This window comes from Tachysurus vachellii, chromosome 14 (assembly GCF_030014155.1).
Source record: "Tachysurus vachellii isolate PV-2020 chromosome 14, HZAU_Pvac_v1, whole genome shotgun sequence".
Lineage (NCBI taxonomy): Eukaryota > Metazoa > Chordata > Actinopteri > Siluriformes > Bagridae > Tachysurus > Tachysurus vachellii.
The window spans coordinates 11,023,472-11,043,237 of NC_083473.1; the positions used below are offsets into that span (position 1 = coordinate 11,023,472).

The following is a 19,766-nucleotide window of genomic DNA, read 5'->3' on the forward strand; positions in this document are numbered from 1 at the left end:
TCCTCACCTTTCCTCACTACTCATCTTGTTCTCATTCTATACCTCTCTTTCCTCTGTGTATGTTCTTCATTTCATTTTCTCCTCGTGCCCTGCTATCCCTTCATCTCCTTACTCCTTCTTTTCTTCCCTTCTCGTCTCTTCTTTTGTTGTCTCTTTGTGTCTCATTTGCTTCACCTCTTCTTCTCTCACCTCTAACTTTCTTATCCCTTGTTCTCTCGTGTCTCCTCCCCTTTGCTCTCCTCTTCAGATCCCTAGTCTCAGTCACAGTGTGATTTCCCAGACGAGTTTTCGAGCAGAGTACAAATCTACGGCAGGTCCTACTGTCTTCCAGAAACCTGTGAAGTTCCAGGTGGACATCACTTACACAGAGAGCAGCACAGCCACGAAAGAAAATGGCATCTACTCCGTCACCTTTACCCTGCTCTCAGGTAACCATGCCTCACTAGCATTATTATCACAAGTCATCATTTTCTAGTCAACAGCGGCTTTTAGGACTATTTCACTTTCTCCTCCTCAACAGGACTCCCCTTGTTGCCCCTGCCTGGGGCTTTTTAAACTAAAAAAAAGGGAATGGCACTGTGCAGGTCATCTATAGTTTACTGTCTCTGACATGATTTCACTACAGGAAGCCAGACTGGAGGAGCTACACCTTATTCCTCTCGCAGGGACTTTTTCACTGTCACTGTGTTTGTGCATGTGTCTAATCCCGGATTATTCTTCTCTCGTACCATAATAAAAGAGCTGGTTCTCAGACAGCAAAAAACACTGGTTGCTGATCAGAAACCTACATGTTAGGACCTGATCATGGTGATGGTTCTATTACATCATTATGATAAACATTTGATCCATTATGTCTATATGGTCTATTTTGAGCTGACAGGAAGTCTCTAGTAACTCAAATAAGCACACTTTACACACTTTATGGTGAGCAGAAAAGCCTCTCACAATGCACAAACCTTTACATGTAGATTGATGGACTAGGAGAAGACAAGTCCAGGTGATTACTTTTTGTCCAGTTGGAGTGAGTCTGTGCCCAGGATTGCCTCAGATTGTTGTTCTTGGCGTTCAGTAGTGGAACCCGGATGTTATTTTCTGCCCTGCGGCTCATCCACTTCAAGGTTGATATCTTGTGCATGCTCAGAAGCTTTTCTGCTCACCACAGCTGTAAAGGGTGATTATTTGAGTTTCTGTATCCATCCTGGCAGCTGGACCAGCCTGGCTATTTTCCTCTGACCTCACTTGTGTTTTTACAGCCACAGAACTGTTGTTCACTGGATGCTTTCTGTTTTTCCATTCTGTATAGATTCTAGAGACTGTTTGGTGTAAAATTCCCAAGAGACCAGCAGTTCCTGAAATACTCAAACCAGTCTATTTGGTACTAAAAACCATGCCATGATTCACAGAGATCATTGTTTTCTCTCCATCCTGATATTTGATGTGAACATAACCTGGATCTCTTGCTCTTTACCTGCATGATTTTATGCATTGCTCTGCTGCCATCTGATTGGCTGATTAGATCTCTTGCATGAATATACAGGTGTTTATTTTGGTTTTCTAGGTCTTACTAATAAAATGGACAGTGAGTAATTATATTTTTCTTTTTAACTGAGTGGCAGAAGTGCAACCCTTGGTGACATTGAGTCTTGATGCTCCCTTACCTTGAACTGTTGTATACAGACTCCTATACTTTCCTTTCTTTTCTTTTGTATGTTTTTAGTTTATACTGAGGAAACTTCTTAACGTCTGATTTGGTAATCGTTCGCACTGAAACAAGCGCTGCTTCCATCAACTCATGAAGCACATGCACCTTGTCATCTAGATACAAAACCAAAAAGACAGAGATGTCATAGTTACTCTAAAGCAGGCTGCTTCTTTTCCACCGCAGTGCGTTGGAGCAGTCACGGTGCTAATGTAAGCTCCATACTCTAATTATCACTGCTGCCAATGACATGCAGTTTCTGTTGCCCTCACAGGCAATTACAGGCAGAACAAAAACAAAAGAAGCACCATTAGTCAGATTGTTCTCAGAGAAACACATTATTTTGCAAGCTAATGTCTGAGTGTTTTTTGTCATTTTAACCATTATATCTAATTTGTCTTCGAGAGGCTCTGTAGGCAGCTGTTTGTATTCAGACCTGAGGACTGAATTGTGTAGTCAAGATCTGGACGATCGTGATTGTGATCGTTTCCACTCACCGTCGTGCAGGTTGATGTGAATTAAACCTGACATGTGGTTCCAGGTCCGAGTCGACGCTTTAAGCGGGTGGTGGAGACGATCCAGACTCAGCTGTTAAGCACACATGATCAGCCAGGAGTCCAGCAGCTGGCTGGTGAGTAAAGCTCCATCCCTCACATGGCCCTTTCCCAAACCCCTCCTTCAGCATCCAGCACATGCATGCCAACCCTCACTACACATCGCTCCATAGCACTTACCCCACACCCACTCACGCAAAACATGCATTGATCAGACTATGGATGTAAACAGAGAGCTCGGGGATAAAATTACACACACACTGTAAAGCATTTTATGGGTTATACTCTGCTCATAAGCCCTTATACAAGACCACTGGGGATCTTCCTGTTTATTATGTCTAACAAACCTTCATGCATCAACATTATTATAAAGACAGTAATAAAGAAGCACGTCATTTAATGGAAGATGTATTGTGTCCTGAAGAGCTGCTGCTGAATCTGTTTTAAGAGCAAACTGGGAAAAACAAGTGGGAAAGAAAGAGAAGCACCTTTGTCCTTTCTCTATGCATGTCGTTCCTTCTGACTCATACACCGTCTGCTGCAAGCCTGTGTCCTCTACATCTGCTTGACTACAGCTCCCCCTACTGAGACACAACTAGTTCTACAATACCATATGCAGTGAAATTTGCTGGTACTGTAGTATGCTTTGCTGATGCCTTATGAAATCAGCTTTAACCAGAGCTTTCAGTGCAATCAATGTTTTTCAGATAATGGAACAAACTCAGAAAACCATTAATGTGAGTGGAGATGCTGCACGAGCTTCTGAGGAGGACAGGGTTTTAGTGCATCTTTAATTAAGGCACGTTTCCCACTGCACAACATTTGGCTTGAGAAATTCAGAGAAATGCTGGTTTTTTTTTGTTTTTTTTTCCTGATTCAGTACCAAAGGACTAGATTTGGTACCTGTTTAAGACGGACCAGAAAGGTACTTGGGCATTGGATGAGAAGCAGGTTGTTGCTGATCAGTTATAATCTCTGTCGTACATCGAGTGCAAACCTTGACCTTGTGAGCCAGTAGAAACTGAGGGTGGGACTGTTCATTTGGTCAGAAAACCATGGAGAAGATGCTTATGAAAAAAACCTCTCTCACCCTGCAGCACGTGCAAGATAAAATTCTGTTAGGATGCTGTTAGGATTTTCTCATTAGCAAAGTCAGCATCTCTGCACATCATGTGACAGCATAATCCCAAACAAAATATTTGTACAATATAAGAGCGGCATTGAATAAAGATTTACATTTTATTTCTTAGTTTTGTGGTACAGACTCATTCTAAACAAATGCTCTGTTTATAAAATCGTTACGGTTTTATTTAACAGTGTGTCAGATTAACAGTCGTTTTCATTTATTTATTTGATTCTTGTTTAACAGCCGTGTTGTTTCTCATTAACAAACAGTTCGGCGAATTTGTTGAAACCAGTTTATGCTGAGTAAACAAATGGGAGATCAAAAGAACACTTTAATCCAGCAATCATACCATTCTGTTCCAGTTGGGGTCGATAAGTTTACATAGGCCTTGCAGAAGCTGCTGATTAGGTTTATAACTTTTAAGAAGAAAAAAAAAAAAGAGGGATCATATAACTTACATTGTGTTTTTAGTTACAGTAGTTTAGTTCTGCCTTGAATAGATCATTTCACATAACAGATGTGGCGTGTAGTCCAATAAACACAAAAATAAGTGAATTTACACAAATGAACCAGTTAAAAAGTTTACACATGCTCGATTCTTAATACTATGTTTTGTAACCTGGAGGATCAGAGACTGCTTTTATCTTTTGTGAGAGTCCTTCATGAGTCCCTTGTTTGTACTGAGCAGTTAAACCTCCAAGTGATCTTCAGAAAAATCCAGAAAACTCCTGCACATTCTTTGCATTTCCAGCATCTTCTGCATATTAGAGCCCTTTCTGACAGCAGCAATATGATGCTGAGATCCACCTTTTCACACAGGACGACTGAGGAACTCTTACACAACCATCACAAAAACTACAAACGTTCACTGATGATCAAGAAGGTCACACCATATATTAAGAGCCTGGGGAGTGTAAACTTTTGAACAGGATGATTGGAGTAAATTATTATTTTGTTACATTTTTTTCAGTCCGTACTGCCCTGTAAGAATCTATGTAAGATATTTACACATATATGATTTTTGTAAATGTAGTTATTTATATGTTAAATCGGTTGTGTATTTTTACGAAGCCTCTGATTTTTTTAATTAGCATCATTGTGTAGGTGTGTGCTAACTTATGTCCCCAGCTGTAGTGCTGCTCTACTGTTCAGCTGATATAATCTATGATATGATGATTCAAGGATTTTGATCCTTTTTTCAAGTTGATGTGAATGAACTAGACAGTCGTGACATATACGTTCACATGTGGGTTGGATTTTTTCCCGAATGTGCAGAAGAAAAAAAAACTTGTCTCAGGTGGTATGTGCTGATATCAGGAATGGAGGACACACCAGGCTAGAGATCTGCAGCATCACAGCTTACTGCATTCCATCTCTCTCTCTCTCTCTCTCTCTCTCTCTCTCTCTCTCTCTCTCTCTCTCTCTCTCTCTCTCTCTCTCTCTCTCTCTCTCTCTCTCTCTCTCTCTCTCCTCTCTCTTTCTCTCTCTTTTCCTGTTATGCACCACTTGTCCTCTTTAGCTGCCACAGTCTTTCTTTCTGTCAAACACACTTTCACAAACAACCATCACTGCCACTGCTTCCTGCCTCTCACTCAGTATTGAGTGACTCTGTGTGTGCGTGTGCGTGTGTGTGTGTGTGTGTGTGTGAGTGTGTGAGGCTCACTGCCACACTGCACTGATGAATGGCAGTCTCTGGGCAGCTCAGGGGAAAAATACACTGATGCTCTACTATACAAACTAGTTTCTTGTTGAATAGTGTTTGTCATTTATTCTACAAACTAACTCAATATAGGTGTTTAAGGCCATAGACTGGGTGTTAGTGTTTAAGACCATAGACTGGGAGTTAGTGTTTAAGACCATAGACTGGGTGTTAGTGTTTAAGACCATAGACTGGGTGTTAGTGTTTAAGACCATAGACTGGGTGTTAGTGTTTAAGACCATAGACTGGGAGTTAGTGTTTAAGACCATAGACTGGGAGTTAGTGTTTAAGACACACACTTATCTACTACTATACCAAAGCATCATGTATTTACAGAAAGAGCAATCCCGGAAGTTTCCAAAGTCAAGGCCAGTATTACAACATCAGGATATACAGCAGTTTGGTTTGCTAAAATTTCTCCTGTACTGATGAGCTGCCATTTATAACATGCTGACTGGCAGACAGGCTGGAACAGTGGTAGGATGGTGGGATGAACTGCAAACTGGGATTCAAAAGCTGATACAACAATCTGTTTTATTTAGTGAATGTAAAAGTTTACAGGCTTCTGTCATTATTGCTGGCTTTTGTGATGTAAAAAAATAAAATAATCATTTGTGTCAGATCATTTTTCACCTTTAATGTGATATAGCAATCGAAAAAATTCATGTGAACAACATGAATGTAAGAAAAAACTTAAAATAAATGATTTGCTTTAATATACAGTGCATCCTTGTATAACGATGAATATGCTCATAATGAACCGATCACATTCAAACTCACGTTTAAAATAATTATCTTTCACTTTGTCATGAATGAAGTCATGGACAGGTAAAGAGTTTAGAAAGCATGTACGGAAAATGCACTGTCAAATCAACCAGGAGAAAGGAATCTCCAATGCATAAGATGTAGCATAAAACATAGTGAAGGGGCGTCATCATCATCATCTTCATCAACATCATGAGCCGAGACAGTGTGGCATCACAGTGACTTGAGGAGGGCTGCGTTCAGGAGATTCTCTCAATTCGACAGATCTGGAGCATTTTCTTGCACAGAAGAGTGGAATAAATCTGCCGTGTCAGGAAGCTGACTGAGGACTGAGTGCTGTAATACAAGCAAAACTGTATTACTGAAGGGCTTTTTGTATGTTTCTCATTTTTCTCCTAAAATGTAGTTTTGAACTTGAACATTGTTGCTTGCTGTATATCATAAAAGGTGGAAAAAGATCTAATGTGATTTATCATGGTTTTGCGTTTTTACGTCACAGAAATCTGACATTTTCTTCTTCTCATTTATTCTCATTCTCATAGATCAGCCACAAGTTCTTAAATATTAAAAGTGCAAACCAAATTCTATCTTGCGCTCATTTTAAGTGACCTACCCTCTCAATTTGGCTTAGAATTGAAAGACTAGTAAAGTGGCATCAGTTGGTTTTGAAACGCCTCTGAATCCTCGTATTCCAATTCATCTTACCCCTCTTTCTTCTTTTGTTCATCTTCCCATCTTTCTCTAGCCACTTCTCCTTGTGTGAAGCCCATTATTCATTGGTTTGTTTGTTCTCTCTCTCTTTCTCTGTTTTCTCTGTTTCTTTTTCTCTTCCCGTCTGTGTACCTAGGCAGCCCATTGAGTAACTTCTTTGACGTAATTAAACAACTTTTTTCAGACGAGAAGAACAGCCAGGTGTTCCATCCACCTGGTGCACCCAACAGACCCCCACGGCACGATCCCGAGCCTAGTGACTCTAAATGCCTGGTAGGAAATGCCAGGGACAATGCCAGGATGGTGGCCTCTGTTGGGACACAGGAGCAGCCCTAGAAACCTGTAGAAATAATGCAGCCGTCCCCACATACTGACTTACATCCTGTCAGCAGTCATGCAACTAATCTAGACCCTATAAATGTTTGTATGATGAAATGACTTTATAATGATGAACATGTCACGATAAGCACACACTCTTCCTCCCTCATGCCATTTCCTTAGACTTGTCTCCATTGTCATCATCTGTGACAGGCTTTCATTTTCCTTTGTGTCCACTGTCCTCACTTGTCTGATGACTTGTTTTTACTACCAGGAATTATCCAGAAAAGCTATTAACACCCCGCTCCCCTGCTCCACCCACGTTCTTTGACGGAGGGCGCTGTTCATAACGACGAAAACCCAGGCACATCATCCTTCATCTTCACCTTCTTTTACCTCTCTCCAATAACTTTGTGGTCCTTGAGGAAAACATACACACCGACACCAACATCCAGCTCCATGCTTCACCTTCTCCCCTTCTTCTCCTCTCTTCATCTGCCCTTACACAATCCGACGTACAAAGGAACTTTTTTTACGTCTTCAGCTCGCTACACGCACGACATGTACTACAGATACAAATGCAGACATGCACAACTCTGGGATGGACTCGCAAAGGACAAAACAATGTGAGACATGGAGAAGAAAAAAAAAGACTGATTGTCCCAACGGGATAAAACTCATCACAGATTGTATTGTCATTTTCAGTGATGACTTAAATTAGATGCTCTTGATCTAGAAGCTCTGCTGCAGAAGGACCTATATGCCTATATTGCTCCAGTGGGATTGGGGGTCATGTAGAAAGGAATGAGCTGCTGCTTCAGGAGCTTATCTAAATGAATCATTTCCATTGTACAGACTCATGTATAACAAAATGCCTAGATGTGCTACTAATATTTCATTTCGTTGTAGATTCTGACTGAAATCTTGTGCTATCACACACACCATGTATATGTATATGTATATGTATATGTGTATATATATATATATATATATATATATATATATATATATATATATATATATATATATATATACGTATATATACGTATATATATATATATATATATATATATATATATATATATATATATATATACAGATTTTCTTTTTCTGTTTATTAATGCTTTATTTATGAAACCTTAGTTTCAAGTAGCTGCTGCACTGAATCCAGAGTTCTGACATCATTCAAATTATTTTACGATTCATGTCTCACGTCACAAACTACCAGCAGTAGAATTACCGACAAAAATGTTGAATACATTGTGAATATTTTTGTATTTTTTCTGTATTTAATCATCGTAATTATTCATCCTGTATGTTTACCTTAATTTATCACCGTTCTAAACAGGAGTGGAAATTTTCGGATTCAGCGAATGTTATTTATTTACGTCCTCGATTGTTTAATGAGAGGTTTTTCTCATGTCTTGATTTAAGAGATTTTATGTAGACATTGAAAATATTCTTTTTTCTAGCATTGAATTATGAAAAATGTTTAGTATATGTTTAAAAAAAAAAGCATAATTTCACAGTTAGGAATGTAGTCTTGCCTATTTGGGAAGGGAATGAGCATCTTGATATTTGTCAGTTTCATTGTGTGTGTACAATGGATTGAGACAAAAACGCTCCTATTGAGTTAGTTCTCTTGTAAATAGACTGATGTCACCTTCTCATATGCAGGAGGTGCTCAGTACCTGCTCTTCTACGCTTTTAACTTATATTGCTGTGTGCATGCCAGACATCGGCTTTCCTTTGCATGGCGCTAGTGTAACTGCTAAAACCCCTTCTCTGACCCCTTACTGCTTTCCTCTGTGTTATTGAGATAAAAAATAGCCTTCCTGCCCTTCTTTTCGCTGTTTTTCTAGCCGCTGTTTTGTGTCGTTCTCTCTTTCCTGATCCTTTAGTGCACTGAGTTTTAAAACGCTTCCTTTGGCCTGTATCATTTACCTCCGATGAAAGAAATACCATCAGTCTCCAAATCCTAGTTTACAGACATGGGAAGAGTTTTTTTTTTGACAAAAGAAAAATGAAGCAATACCTGTTGTTAATCATCCTATTTTATACAGTAGACTACGACTGATCATGTGACTCCAGACTATAAACACAGAGCAGGAATGAACATGAAGCTGTAATATAACTGTGAGCAACTTTAGAACAAGTAAAAAACAAAAAAAAAAACAATTGAAACAATAAACTGATTCACTTATTAGGAATGTGTGTAGCCTTGTGTGTGTTTGACTGTGTGTGTGTGTTGGTGTGTGATTGTGTTGAAGCGTGTGTGCATGTGCACGTTGGTGCCTGATTGTGTTGAAGCGTGTGTGTATGTATGTGTGTGTGTGGGTGGAGTAAACGCGCATGTGTATATGATTGTGTATTGAATTGTATGTCTGTATCTGATGTTTGTGTAAGATTGTATGCTTAAGTGTGTTGTGTGTGTGTGTGTGTAAGATTGTGTGTGTGTGTGTGTGTGTGCATGCTTTCTTGGGACTGTTGTTGATCTTTCTTATGTCAATATTTAGCTTCGTTCCATCTCCAGCTCACGAGGCGAGATGAGGTAAGATACTGTTTTGTTTGTCTACACAATCCTCTCACTTTAACGACACTTCTGTTTATTAGCATTCTCTTTATTACAGATGACTTTACTTCACTTTTCTGTACTTTATACGAAAGTGCAGTTGAGTTCTGGTCCACTCGGGGTTATTATTAAAACCCATCTTCAACATTTCTATAAAAAAATTGCAAAATTATGCAATAAAAGATAAACAGTGGAGATTGTGAGTTTCTCTCACGACCTCATAGGACACGGTGCCAGAGCAGGAGGGAGTCACATGAGTTTGAGAGAGCAAAACATTCAGTGCTATTTAGCATCTTTTTGAATATTAGAGTCATCGTAAACTTTGACACTCTGAGGTTAATTTGCATATCTTCAGTTTTTTTCCCTAAACTATGACATTTTCTCTAATCACTTTTACAGCCACAAAGATAAACAAAGGAAACCTGCTGGCTAACTGACTGTGAAAGAAAAGTGAGAGCTGCGGCCTCTCTGGGTTCACACACAGCTACAATACCCACAATGCAGTGCATTAAAAAAACAAACCATAAAACCCTTTACTCTCAAACTAGTGTACTTTATGGAGCTCCTACTCAAAATGCCTACAGCTTTGCAGTGTGTCATGTTCACCTGTTCAGGTATGTGAGGGTTTCCTCCAAGTTCTCTAGTGTCCTTCCACACTTCCACACAACATACTTCCGCACATATGTCAGTGAGTATGAAAATGTGTGTGTGTGTGTGTGTGTGTGTGTGTATGTTCCAAAGTGGTTACTAAAGTTGAGTGAATAAAATGTACCTAGTAACTTTTCAGTTAAATTAAAGTAAAATAAAAAAACACTTCCATGATATTATATATCGTTTTATATTATATAACTTTTTCTAGCAAACAGATTATTTGCGTTAATCCAAAGTTTCAGCATTGTCGTTAGCATAAGACAATTAGATCTGGGAAATCTCACTTTATCACCAGGTGTACAGCACTTTGTACAGGTCAAATATTCTCTCAGTGATTGAGTACTAAAGTCAATTCATTTGTTTTTATGTTTAAAAAAATAACATTTGCTTTTATATTATTTTATTTGTTTGGCATAGAGAACAATAAAAAGGTGACTTAAATAATCTCACATTTTAAATAGAAAATGTCCACTCTTTTTCCCGATACAAGTCCTATCTGCTGTAATTTAGCTTATTAAAAAAACAACACACATCTACTCCACTTACTCCATTTGGCCCAGTACAAGTCCTACCACGCAGACTCTTTACTGACGATGAAGTATAGAGGGAAATCTTCTGGCCTCTGTGGGTTTCCTAAATAGCTTAGGATGGCTTTAACTACAAGCTTTAACTATAAGAATGCCACTGCATTCAGTGTGTAGTAATACACATTTTACACATTTGTGCATGGTGCAATCTCACATTGTCCATTATTACAAGCTCCCAATGTCTCTGTCCACATTGTTCCACTTCACCAACAGTTTCTTAGTCTTTCCTATTTCACATTCAGCCACTTTGTTTCTCTGTTCCTCCTTCATTTTTTCCCCTCATCCTGTCTTTCTGTTTTGTTCTTCCCCGTCAGTGATGATCTGTGGTGTAATTCATTCCATGCTCCTCGCTGTCCTCTCACGCATGCGGTTTGATATGGAGCATTGAGTGCATCGTGTGTGTTAACATAGCCTCCAGTTCCTCCAGGAGCGAGTCTCTGCCCGAAGCTGAGCGCGAGTTGGAGATTAGACCGCGGAACGTTTCTCTTTCCAACAGAGCGCCCATGTTCTTCAGGAAGTAGCCTTTACAGTACATGCTCAGCTCTGCTGCACCCTGGGCCTGAAACACATCCCCACACACAAGAGGTTATGTATGTTTAGTGCGCTGTGGATTGTGTGTGTTACATACAGGTTAAATTAAATAAATTACATGCAGATTTTCTCTGCAAACAGGCTAGGTTGGTTAGTTAGTATTTACTTTATAAAGTTTGTTTAAGCAAGTGATGCGGTTAAGCAGAATTCTCTGCCAAACTCCTGCTGGCTGTGTGGAAAGGTGTGTATTGTGCTGCTCACCTTGGCTGTGTTGTACACACTAACTGCGTTCTCCAGGTTGATTTTCTGAGCACAGAGCAGTTCACAGTGGCGCTGTAAACCTCCTAAGTGGAACAGTGTTGCCACTGACAGCAGCTGGACAAAAAAGAAATCAGCTTTATATATGCAGTGTTTTCAGAGGATATCAACAAATACACTTTCTATAGTAATATCATTATATCTATATATATAACATCTGTTTCTCTTCATCAGCTACCTGCAACCCCTCAAGCTTACCTCCAGCAGCTCGGACACAGCGAGCCTCAGAGTCTCTGTCCCACCCGAATACAGATATGACATCATCACCTGGGGACATGGAATGTGAAAGTGATTAACCTTACGTCTTACAGGACAAAGCTCTTCTGCAGAGGAGGGAAAAAAGGGAATTCGCTGCTGATACCTGGAAAATGTTGTAATTGACATCACTGATCTCAATCTCCTTACAGTGCTGGGAGCCCTCAGAACTGCAGGAGCCCAGAAGACCCTTAAATCTGATAAGACATCGATAGAGCTTGAGACAGAGAAGAGCTTCAGAGTGTAACACTAAGAGCATTTCAGACAGAAGACATTCTTATAAAGGATATGCATTTATGTAGCAGATAAAAAAACATCATGACTGTTACCAAGCGTGCGGTTATTTACATAATTTTACAAAAACCTTTCACAGTCCTTCTGTGCACATAGAACAGTCCCTTTTTCATTCTCTGGTCCATCTCACCTTTCAGATGCTGTGATCAGCAAAACCCGGTGAGCGTAGAACGGTTTCCCCTCCACCAAAAATGTCACGTCTGACATTTCCTGGTTATTTAGGAAGTGGGGATCTGAAAAACGAGACAGAACACAGACTGATTAGATTAGATTGATGTGCTCATTTTAAGGTTGGATCAATTGCTGAATCCTTGCACTAGTTCGATTCAATTCAAGTTTATTTCTATAGCGCTTTTTACAATTGACATCGTCTCAAAGCAGCTTTACAGAACATAAACATAGAACAAGAGGTTAATATAAAGAATAATATAAAGATTAATAGAATGCAAAATTCAAGATTAATATTAGATGGATTAGTATACTAGTATCCCACAATGCACCACAAACACCATCGACGCTCACTACGTTCCCTTACTGGAAACGAAGTCATATTCCACGAAGCCTCTCAGCTCAATATTTGTAACCAACTTTGTGCACAAATACAAGTAACTTCTTATTGTTGTTATAGCTCTCAACTGAACTACTTCATTAGCGATATTTGTCTTCATTTGTCACCCTATACACAGTTTGTTTGAGTCTAACTACTTTTAAGTGTGATTAGTATGTTTATATGCCGTATTACACGTAAATGTGTTTTTTTATTATAGTGACTAATGAGGAAATTACAGTGTCACAGGAAATTGAGTCATTAGGGTCCCAATGTGACACTGGGAGCTCTTACCAGGGCCTGATCCTGTATATTACCTATGGCGCTATTACATTATATTACCTAGGGAGCTAAGGAGCAGACTGAGACACACCGCTTTTATCCCTGCACACTATAATCACACACGGTCTAACCTTCTTTGGCAGCATGGAAAAGAGAATTTCTATTAATATAACGGTTATTCTGAACAGGAAACTGTTTGTTATTCTATTTTTACAAATGAAGACAATAGAAAAAAGAGAGACGTTGCTACGCTAAATCCTAATTCTAATCTTTATCATCTGTTGTATAATATTGTAATACCACATGCCTGCCCCTCCCCCCTCTACAGAGGAGCCTACATTTGTATATAAGAACCTGATTGGTTTGAATGTTCTATGACACAATAATACTGTTATCTCTTGTCTTTAACACTTTCATACTAACTTTGATATTTCAGATGAGAACATTTTGCTGTTTCTTTCCTCAAAAAGTCATTAAAACCAGATATTAAAAATATGCATGTCTTTTGAGGTGGATTCCACTGAAGGTTTTAAGTGTATTATGCATTTTGTACAAATACTTTTTTGTACTCAGATCTTGAACAAACCCCACACTATACTTTACTATGCTAGATATACTTTATACTATACTTCAAACTAAAAAATATTCTCTGTAAGATTGCTTTAATGGAAATCTGTTGTTAAACCGATGAGATATTCTATGTGTAAAAACGTGACAAAACCTTTTTAACTTTGAGAGGTACGCCCTTTGTGTGTGATCAAATTGATCAAATTTAGGGTGACTTCGATGAAATGGTAGTCACACAGGTCAGCAATTACCGAGCTGTGCTGAGAGAGTCGTCTTCTTCTCAGAAATGACAGGAAGTGGAGCAGATCCAAAGCAGTGACTGAAAATGGAGCCTAATTGTTGCATTATAGCTTCACTCTGCAGGTGGAGAAAATGAACAGTGGGTTAGTGTGGGTTCATGAAGCGATTCTTCATATTGTGCTGGTTACAGTGTTTGCTTGCTACCTTGCAGCTCTTGAGAATGCTGAACATGAGAGGCAGGCCAACAGACAGCAGCTCCTCTCCGTACTCGTCCTCCTTGATGGAGCTGAAGTCTCGGAGCAGAGACAGCATGAACGAGGCTCTGGACTGAAGCTGAGCGCTGCGCAGAGACTCCAGCCACACATGCATCTTCCAGGGCACGCCTGCAGGGGGCACCAGAGAATCAGTCCATTAGTTTCATTTACATCCTCCATGGCAGAAAAGCCTTTCAGAGTCCACTAAACTCAAGCACACATCCCTGTAGCCCACTGAGCCCTCCTGGCCTTTTCAATGTTTTAATTATTGTCTCACTGACACAGTCCAGCCCTCACTAACTCTCAGTTCATAACAATAATGATGGAAACATACTGTACGTATAAAAAAAATGTCAGATTTACTAACATTAGTGGTTTTCAATCCTTTTAATGCCTTGTACCCTCTGGTGAATATGACCTAAACAAATCACCTTTTCTTTTTCTTTTTTCCCATGTTAAATAAAGAATAGAATATGTGGGTGAGGAATAAAATATAACAGAGTGTGCTGTTCTAGGAAAATTATCGGTGAGAGTGCATGATGTGATAAGTTACTCTAATCAGCCCATAGTTCATTATTTTCTTACATACCAGAAAGTGTTTACTTTCTCTTAGACCACAGCAGTTAACTAACTTTTTTTTTTCAGTAGTTTGTATAGTATGTAAGTCCCTGTAATCGCTTACAGTATAGCATCTATAACAATAGCATTAAAGTAAAAATAATGTCACGTGACTCTCCTACAAGACTCTCCTACACTGATAATATAGTAACACTGTTACTATGGGAACGACAACTTGTTCAAAATAACGATTTATATAAACCTTGTGGCTGGAATTCGAGTCTGCTATTCTGCGCCCTCTTGACCAATCAGTATTGAGTATTGTTGAGCACTGTTTAAAAAGTGCATTATGGTTCAACTGTTGTCAGATATTAATTATCAAAAACACTAAACGATAAAATTAAATATTGCGATGCATGTCATGTAGCATGAAAATTAAATATCCCTTATTTTTTTTGCCATATTGGCATTTTAAGAAAAGAAAAAAGGAACACTATTTATTCTAATCTAAGAAATGAAGCAGCACAGAGGCTCATTTGTAAATGTTGTAAAACAGGTTAAACATAAGGCCATTACCCAGTGAGCGCAGCTCCACAGTGACATCCAGGTAGCCATGCTCAGCGCTGTAGAATGACGCCTCTTGCAGGGCCTTCATGCGGGCCTTACAGAGACGAGGTTGTCCTCCCTCGGACGGTGCTGCCTCCTCTGCCATCCCCACCACCCCCTCTGCCAAGATCTCCTCCAGAGAGAGCACATCGTCCTTCACCTGCTGCGGCTGAGAGAGCAGCTTCCTCAGGACGTTCCTGTAAGGGAGAGAGGACAGAGGAGTTAACCTGGAAACAATACTGCTGATCGAACACACACGTATAAAGAGTGGTTCAAATGATTCTGAACGGCTTTAAACACGGCATCTTTATCTACTTCATAATACGAGCTATTTCATTCTGTTAGACAATATTGATTTTCCCATTTTTACTGAAGGAAATGGTTTACAGAGCAGTAAGACAAATAACAGATAGTGTTTACAGTTTAATTAATGTAAGATAAATATTGGATTATCGTGTGCAGCCATTACACAGTTTACTTACTGAGCTCATGTTGTAGCTGGTGAACAGGAAGCAGTCTCTGTTTATACACAGATGTGTGTGTGTGTGTGTGTTTTAAATACTGGATCAATTGCTGAATCCTTGCAGTGCACTAGTATCCCACAATGCACCACAAACACCATCGACGCTCACTACGTTCCCTTACTGGAAACGAAGTCATATTCCACGAAGCCTCTCAGCTCAATATTTGTAGCCAACTTTGTGCACAAATACAAGTAACTTCTTATTGTTGTTATAGCTCTCAACTGAACTTCATTAGCGATATTTGTCTTCATTTGTCACCCTATACACAGTTTGTTTGAGTCTAACTAAGTGTGATTAGTATGTTTATATGCCGTATTACACGTAAATGTGTTTTTTTATTATAGTGACTAATGAGGAAATTACAGTGTCACAGGAAATTGAGTCATTAGGGTCCCAATGTGACACTGGGAGCTCTTACCAGGGCCTGATCCTGTATATTACCTATGGTGCTATTACATTATATTACCTATTACACTGGGAGTTAAGGAGCAGACTGAGACACACCGCTTTTATCCCTGCACACTATAATCACACACGGTCTAACCTTTGCATGGGAAAGAGAATAACTATATCATTATCATTTACACTGTCTAAAATGTACACAAGCTGTATGCCAGTGCACTCACTTGTGGAGAACTCTAATTATGATTATGCCATTACGATCCTTCTTGTAGTCCATATTCAGAAACTTTACCTCTTAGGTGCAGGAGAAGAAATCTGAGATCACTTGTAAGCAGTTGTGACTTTATACTCAGGGAGTTTTAATAAACACTGGCCCTGGTTTCTGTCTGTACGGGTAAATCTACACATGAGTGTAATCACATCCTTCTGGGGTTACACTGTGTGTGTGTGTGTGTGTGTGTGTGTGTGTGTGTGTGTGTGTGTGATCTCAGTAGGGTGTACCTGTGGCCATGTGCAGCAGCATGACTAAAGCAGTTCATGTCCTCGTAAAGTGATGACGTAAGAGCGTTTCCTTCCCGGGCCCTCTGCAAGGGATCAGCCCCTCTTGCCAACAACAAACTCACCATTTCATAATTCCCTGCAAGACAGAGAGGAGAAAGCAGTAAGGGAAATGAAGAGAAACACACGAGAAGTGGGTGAGAAAATATGAGAGGTAATTGAAGACAAAAGGAAGGAAAGAAACGATGAAATGATGAGTCTGTTCCATATCTTAATTGCTGCTTAGAGAGTGTTTTGCACATGCAGCTGTAGAGAGAGTATGTGTGTACTGTGGTGTTTGTCATCAGGCAGCTATGTGTGGCCTCTCCGAAATCCCTACACAGAATGTCCCCACAGACTTTAAAAAGTATCACGCAGCCACAAACTCCCTCACCGCACCCGGTAAATATGCATGCCATGCAAACACACACACTGTGCACACTCCTGACCCAATTCAGTCAGCTCTTGTTTCTTAATTCATTGTCAGCCTTCTGCAGGCTGCCATCATGAGCCTATTTTTGGCTTCTCAGCAGTAGATGAGCTTGAGAGTGGTAGAGAGAGAGAGAGAGAGAGAGAGAGAGAGAGAGACAGAGGAATGTGCAAGGTTCAGGGTATGGGAAGGTGTGTCAGTGTATAATGAGTAATAGGTACACACCTGCTGCTGAAGCCAGCTGGAGAGGAGAATCTGCACAGTTCTCCTGCCCATTACGCACTGCAGCTCCCTCCACATTGGCCCCGGCGTCTAGGAGAAGCTGACCAGAGACACACAGATAGTTAGGAATGTCCACATCTCCTTATTGTCCACAGTTGCAGTTAAGAATGTCCACAAACTTTCATGTCCATATCTCTTTATTCATGTCTATATCTCCTTTCTCATTTCCACATATCCTTATTCATGTCCACATCTTATTCATGTCCACATCTTCTTGTTTATTTTCTATATCTCCTTTCTCATGTCCACATCTCCTTATTCGTGTCTATATCTCCTTATTCATGTCTATATCTCTTTATTCATGTCCACATCTTATTCATGTCCACATCTCCTTATTCATGTCTATATCTCCTTTCTCATGTCCACATCTCCTTATTCGTGTCTATATCTCCTTATACATGTCTATATCTCTTTATTCATGTCCACATCTTATTCATGTCCACATCTCCTTATTCATGTCTATATCTCCTTTCTCATGTCCACATATCCTTATTCATGTCTATATCTCTTTATTCATGTCTATATCTCTTTATTCATGTCCACATCTTATTCATGTCCACATCTCCTTATTTATGTCCACATCTTATTAATGTCCACATATCCTTATTCATGTCTATATCTCTTTATTCATGTCTATATCTCCTTATTCATGTCCACATCTTATTCATGTCCACATCTCCTTATTCATGTCTATATCTCCTTACTCATGTCCACATCTCCTTACTCATGTCCACATCTTATTCATGTCCATATCTCCTTATTCATGTCTATATATCCTTATTCATGTCATCTCCTTATTCATGACTATATCTCCTTATTCATGTCTACATCTCTCCTTATTCATGTCCACATCGCCTTATTCATGTCCACATCGCCTTATTCATGTCTATATCTCCTTATTCATGTCTATTTATCTCCTTATTCGTGTCTATATATATTCTTATTCATGTCCACATCTACTTATTCATGTCTATATCTCCTTATTCATGACTAAATCTCTCCCTATTCATGTCTATATCTCTTCTTATTCATCTCAATATCTCCTTATTCATGTCTATATCTCCTTATTCATGTCCACATCTTATTTGTGTCTATATCTCTCCTTATTCATGTTCACATCTCCTTATTCATGTCTATATCTCTCCTTATTTATGTCCACATCTCCTTATTCATGTCTATATCTCTCCTTATCCATGTCTATAACAGTTAATATGAATAACAGGCTCACCTCTACCACAGAGATGTGTCCGTGCAGCACTGCGAATGTAAGCGCTGACCAGTGGCGGCTGTCTGGGTGGACTGAGGGGTGTTTAGGAGAGCACACAGGCACCTAGTGGAACAGAATACAGCTTCAAGCTCCACGTTACATAAAGCGGCAGCAAGCGTCTCCAAATAGGCGAGCAATAAACTACAATTTCACAGTCACTCAACATCTGAACTGACACAAAGCAACAATTATGGTTCAAGGATTCGTTTTGAAATAGTTTGTTGTGTTTTGTTTCAGGACACACCTTCATTTCATTTAATCATGAAACATTTGTCAGATATACATTAGAGCACTTAGAAATTCTTTCTTCGTATATCCCAACTTTGTGCTTAGGCTTGAACTCCGATCCTTTAAGTTTATTCAGTATAAATAAGTTGTACATGAGAGATCCAAGGGGATGCAAACTTTTTCACTGTAGCTCTGAAGTGTTTTAAAAGAGCAGTGCAGTAACATTCTTGGCATGCAATAAAACCGTAGGTCATGGTGCAATCGAAACAGATCACCATCAGTAAACGCACTCACCGCTACGTCCGGATTGGCTCCGGCGTCGATCAGCATCTGGACCAGAGCCTCGTCTCCAGCAGCGCAAGCGTACATGAGTGGGGTCATGCCCTGCGTCACACACACAGCAGGAGAAAGAGACCTGTATGAAATCTGACTCGACTTGGATGGACGTTGAAGTTCAACAGTCAGCACATTTGAAACATAATTCTCAGAATGGAAAGTCTATAAATGCCTTGTGTTTAATACCTGATCGTCCATACTGTTGACTCCGTCTGGCCCCAGCAGCTCGATGGCCTGGCCTATTAGATCTGTGCGACCACAGTTGAGCATGCGAAAGCCCAGATCCAGCTGGAACTTATCAGTAGCGGCTTTGGCATCCAGCCGTTTGAAGGAAGTGAAACAGCACTCTGGCCTGGAGAGAGAAGATGACAGAAATGGAGGGTGGAGGAGAGAGTGCACTGGGGTCAGTTGTAATATATAAAGATAGTGTAAGTGAGAAAATATGAGGAATGAAAAAACAGGATAGCATGTAAAACCATTTGAAGGGAGAGAAGGCGTAGGAGGTGGTTTTATGACCGGAATGAAAGTGCGTCTTATTTCTTAAGACGCTACAAATCATAAAAAAAGCCAGGCCAAGGTCCTGACATCAGCCTGCGGTCTGAATCACTAGGCGGGTGTGGTGTTTA

General features: G+C 39.8%; 3 protein-coding genes across 5 annotated transcripts in view; 2 read left to right on the top strand and 1 right to left on the bottom strand.

The window, feature by feature from the left end:
* The window catches only part of brsk2a (BR serine/threonine kinase 2a), a 197,544-nt gene extending 189,736 nt beyond the window's left edge, over positions 1 to 7,808 (top strand). For 2 of the 3 annotated variants that reach the window (XM_060886621.1, XM_060886622.1), the window contains 3 exons: positions 248 to 428; positions 2,241 to 2,330; positions 6,691 to 7,808. In XM_060886621.1, the coding sequence (XP_060742604.1) occupies positions 248 to 428; positions 2,241 to 2,330; positions 6,691 to 6,890 (471 nt within the window). In that variant the 3' untranslated portion in view covers positions 6,891 to 7,808. The remainder of the gene's footprint in view (positions 1 to 247; positions 429 to 2,240; positions 2,331 to 6,690) is intronic. The other variant, XM_060886623.1, reaches the window with a different exon arrangement.
* thg1l (tRNA-histidine guanylyltransferase 1-like) overlaps positions 1 to 19,766 on the top strand; it is a 427,208-nt gene that overhangs the window by 375,776 nt on the left and 31,666 nt on the right. The gene's annotated exons all lie outside the window — the stretch shown is intronic.
* The window catches only part of abtb2b (ankyrin repeat and BTB (POZ) domain containing 2b), a 47,673-nt gene continuing 38,385 nt past the window's right edge, over positions 10,479 to 19,766 (bottom strand). Inside the window, exons 5-17 of the mRNA XM_060886642.1 lie at positions 19,327 to 19,492; positions 19,099 to 19,188; positions 18,538 to 18,639; positions 17,253 to 17,349; positions 16,562 to 16,697; positions 15,105 to 15,331; positions 13,921 to 14,099; positions 13,728 to 13,833; positions 12,211 to 12,313; positions 11,893 to 11,983; positions 11,730 to 11,798; positions 11,475 to 11,588; positions 10,479 to 11,241 (exon numbers count right to left, since the gene is read on the bottom strand). Coding sequence (XP_060742625.1) covers positions 11,041 to 11,241; positions 11,475 to 11,588; positions 11,730 to 11,798; positions 11,893 to 11,983; positions 12,211 to 12,313; positions 13,728 to 13,833; positions 13,921 to 14,099; positions 15,105 to 15,331; positions 16,562 to 16,697; positions 17,253 to 17,349; positions 18,538 to 18,639; positions 19,099 to 19,188; positions 19,327 to 19,492 — 1,681 coding nt within the window. The 3' untranslated portion in view covers positions 10,479 to 11,040. The remainder of the gene's footprint in view (positions 11,242 to 11,474; positions 11,589 to 11,729; positions 11,799 to 11,892; positions 11,984 to 12,210; positions 12,314 to 13,727; positions 13,834 to 13,920; positions 14,100 to 15,104; positions 15,332 to 16,561; positions 16,698 to 17,252; positions 17,350 to 18,537; positions 18,640 to 19,098; positions 19,189 to 19,326; positions 19,493 to 19,766) is intronic.